At 45.7% G+C, this 3,285-nt stretch overlaps 1 protein-coding gene across 2 annotated transcripts in view; it reads left to right on the top strand.

The window, feature by feature from the left end:
* The window catches only part of TBC1D8 (TBC1 domain family member 8), a 125,473-nt gene that overhangs the window by 69,558 nt on the left and 52,630 nt on the right, over positions 1 to 3,285 (top strand). For both annotated transcript variants that reach the window (XM_007468336.1, XM_007468335.1), the window contains exon 4: positions 2,002 to 2,230. In XM_007468336.1, coding sequence (XP_007468398.1) covers positions 2,002 to 2,230 — 229 coding nt within the window. The remainder of the gene's footprint in view (positions 1 to 2,001; positions 2,231 to 3,285) is intronic.

The raw sequence follows: 3,285 nt of genomic DNA, 5'->3' as shown, positions 1-3,285 counted from the left end.
GTACGCGGGCCTCTCACTGTTGTGGCCTCTCCCGTTGCGGAGCACAGGCTCCGGATGCGCAGGCTCAGCGGCCATGGCTCACGGGCCCAGCCGCTCTGCGGCACGTGGGATCTTCCCGGACCGGGGCACGAACCCACGTCCCCTGCATTGGCAGGAGGACTCTCAACCACTGCGCCACCAGAAAAGGAATCCCTTTGCTTTGAGCTGTGCTGTAACCAGACCCAGCAGACAAGGAAGCCAGCAGTCTGTGTGGCCGCCCTTGCCTGGAGCCGTGACTGTTTGCTGTAGAGGCGTCTTAAAAAATCCCCTTCAGGGACTTCCCTGGCGGTCCAGTGGTTAAGACTGCGTGCTTCCACTGCAGGGGGTGCGAGTTAGATCCATGGTTGGGGAACTCAGATCCCACATGCTGTGTGGTGCAGTGAAAAAAATGAGATAAAAATTAAAAAGAAAAAATCCCCTTCACGTTTCAAGGTGCAGAGCATTTATTATATATTAGACATGCTTTAAAAAAATACCTCTCTTAATTATAACATTTATATTTTATAGTGTCTTGTTAAATAAAATTTGGAAAAGAAGGAAAATCATAATGAGGGAAATGCAAATCACTTGAAATTTCAGATTGACTTTTAAAGTAATTTTAAATTACATTTTTATTTTAATGGTAATGCCCAGGATATTTTCTAAAACCGCTTGTGCAATGCAGATTCCCCCAAAAGTGGCCTTATCTTATTAGCCTTTTGTGAAACCACCCATACAGGAATAGAAAGGAAGGAAGGTGCTAATAAATAAAAAGATAGAATTACAGTATATTTTAAAAATCGAGTAGCATATGTAAGGCCTGAGGCCAGGGAGTTCTTGAACAGAAGAAATTCTGGGTGAAAAAAAAATGTACAGTGAGCTCTCAGGAATGGGAATCAGAATTCTGATACTGTCAATGTGCTGTCACCCTTAGGATCAGGCCACAGCTTACATTCTAGGCACGTCTACCCCCTCGCCCCAGATTTAGAGAGGATCCTCACTATTGTTTGTCATCAACAAAACAATTGTACATTCAGGTTCTTCTTTCCCATCTTGCCTCCCCGTATACCGAGGTGCTTTGGAGGTATTGACAACCTCAGGAACCTCAGCCATCCTGCCCCTTTTCTACCTTAGAAGACTAGAGGTGATACAGTGGTGGTGGAATGTATCAGGTGTCACACAGGCAGGCATTATTGGCTTTACACCCAGTTTTTGAACCCAGTGAGGAAGACATTCGTGAGTTGTTTTTTTTTTTTAAAGACCAATACTTATTTATTTATATACTTATTTTTATTGAAGTCTAGGTGATTTAGAATGTTGTGTTAATTTCTGCTGTGCGGCAAAATGATTCAGTTATATGTACATTTTTAAAAAATATTCTTTTCCATTATGGTGTATCAAGGATATTGAACATATAGCTCCCTGTGCTATACAGTAGGACCTTGTTGTTTATCCATTCTGTATGTAATGGTTTGCATCTGCTGACCCCAAACTCCCAATCCATCCTTCCCCCACCCTCCTCCCCCTTGCCATCCCCCAGTCTGTTCTCTAAGTCCATGATTCTGTTTCTGTTTCGTAGATGGGTTCATTTATGTAAAAAGACCAACTTTTAAACTCCAGCTTGGGTGGTTCTTCAGGGTTGATGCATTGAGTTCACACACCCGAGACAGTCACTTGACTCTCTCTGACTCGTGTCTCTGGAGGCAGGAGCAGGGAGAGATTATAAAATAGTAACATGTTTGAGAACTGGGGCTTAGGAGTCAGAGATTTCCAGAGCCTGATGGCTGGAGAGTGGCCAAGAGAGAGACTGGTGCTGAGGTTCCCCCCAGCTTGCTTTCTCCTCCGGGGGACGTGTTTCTGGGTGGTGCACGGGGTCCTCATCCACCCTGTGGGTCTGTCTGAGCGGGGCCAGCTCCTCGGCTGCACATGCGTGCTTGTCCTTGGCCTTCTCCTGATCCGGGGACCCTTCTCTCTGTGCGTCAGGCTCTGATCGCCGAGGAGACAAGCAGCAGGCTGGCCGAACAGGAGGAGGAGCCTGAGAAGTTCCGAGAGGCCCTAGTGAAGTTCGAGGCCAGGTTCAACTTCCCAGAGGCCGAGAAGCTGGTCACCTATTACTCGTGCTGCTGCTGGAAGGGCAGGGTGCCCCGTCAAGGCTGGCTCTATCTCAGCATCAACCACCTCTGCTTCTATTCCTTCTTCCTGGGCAAGGAGCGTAAGTGAGGGGCGATTGGGTCCCTCCCAGGTGGACCTGGCCCTTGGGATGCTCAGCGCTGGTCCCGAGACCACTCGTTACGTGACTAGTTAGACGACAACAGATTTAAATAAGTGGCTGAGACATAACAGGTCATACACGATTAATTTCCAAATGCCCTATGCAGACAATCATATTGTATTACGTACACGACGACCACAAAGCAGGTTTGATTTTTTTTTAATTTAAATTTTTATTGGAGTATAGTTGATTTACAATGTTGTGCTAGTTTCTGCTCTACAGCAAAGTGAATCAGTTATACATATACATATATCCCCTCTTTTTTAGATTCTTTTCCCATAGAGGTCATTGCAGAGTACTGAGTAGAGTTCCCTGTGCTATACAGTAGGTCCTTATTAGTTATCCATTTTATATATTGGAGTATGTACATGTCAGTCCCAATCTAAGGAGGTTTGGTTTTGCGGGAGTTCATTTCTTGTCATGCCTAAAGGATCCTTTTTGTGTAGCTCCCTTCATGCAAAAACCGTACGGAAGGGTTTTTGCACTATTATTATCTATTACTTTGAAAACAGTGTTGTAACTGATGGCCCAGGAGTTCTAAAGGAATGAGACAGGTTGTGCTTCTGAATCCAGGGGGGGGCCATTTAGAGAATTCCCAGGCCTGAAGGTCACGACTGCTCCTGGGAGACTAGCAGTTGTTCCTAGAAGGGGGTTCCTCACGTGGGACCCCCTGAGATCCATGCAGGGATTCACTTCTCAATCATTTTTCCACCCACTGTCATCGTTCTGGGCAATGGGATTCCAGGGTGAAAAAGGGAAGCCACAGGGTCAATTGTATGTTGAAACATTCAAAGTCATTACCATTGAAACTTGTTACCACAACAAATATCGTTTCAAGGGCCCACGCAGGGTGGTGTATGTGCTGTGTCTATATTTATATATTTAAGTATATATATTTTTCTTCCTGCGTTTGTTTATATTTCACGTGGAACCAGTGTGCGGGGCTCCTCTTGCACTCTGCTGTGGCCAGCATCTTGCACATGGTCACGCCTTGT

Source organism: Lipotes vexillifer, unplaced genomic scaffold, assembly GCF_000442215.2.
Source record: "Lipotes vexillifer unplaced genomic scaffold, Lipotes_vexillifer_v1.1 scaffold177, whole genome shotgun sequence".
In the NCBI taxonomy this organism is placed as follows: Eukaryota; Metazoa; Chordata; class Mammalia; order Artiodactyla; family Lipotidae; genus Lipotes; species Lipotes vexillifer.
This window is presented reverse-complemented; position numbering and strand designations above follow the sequence as displayed.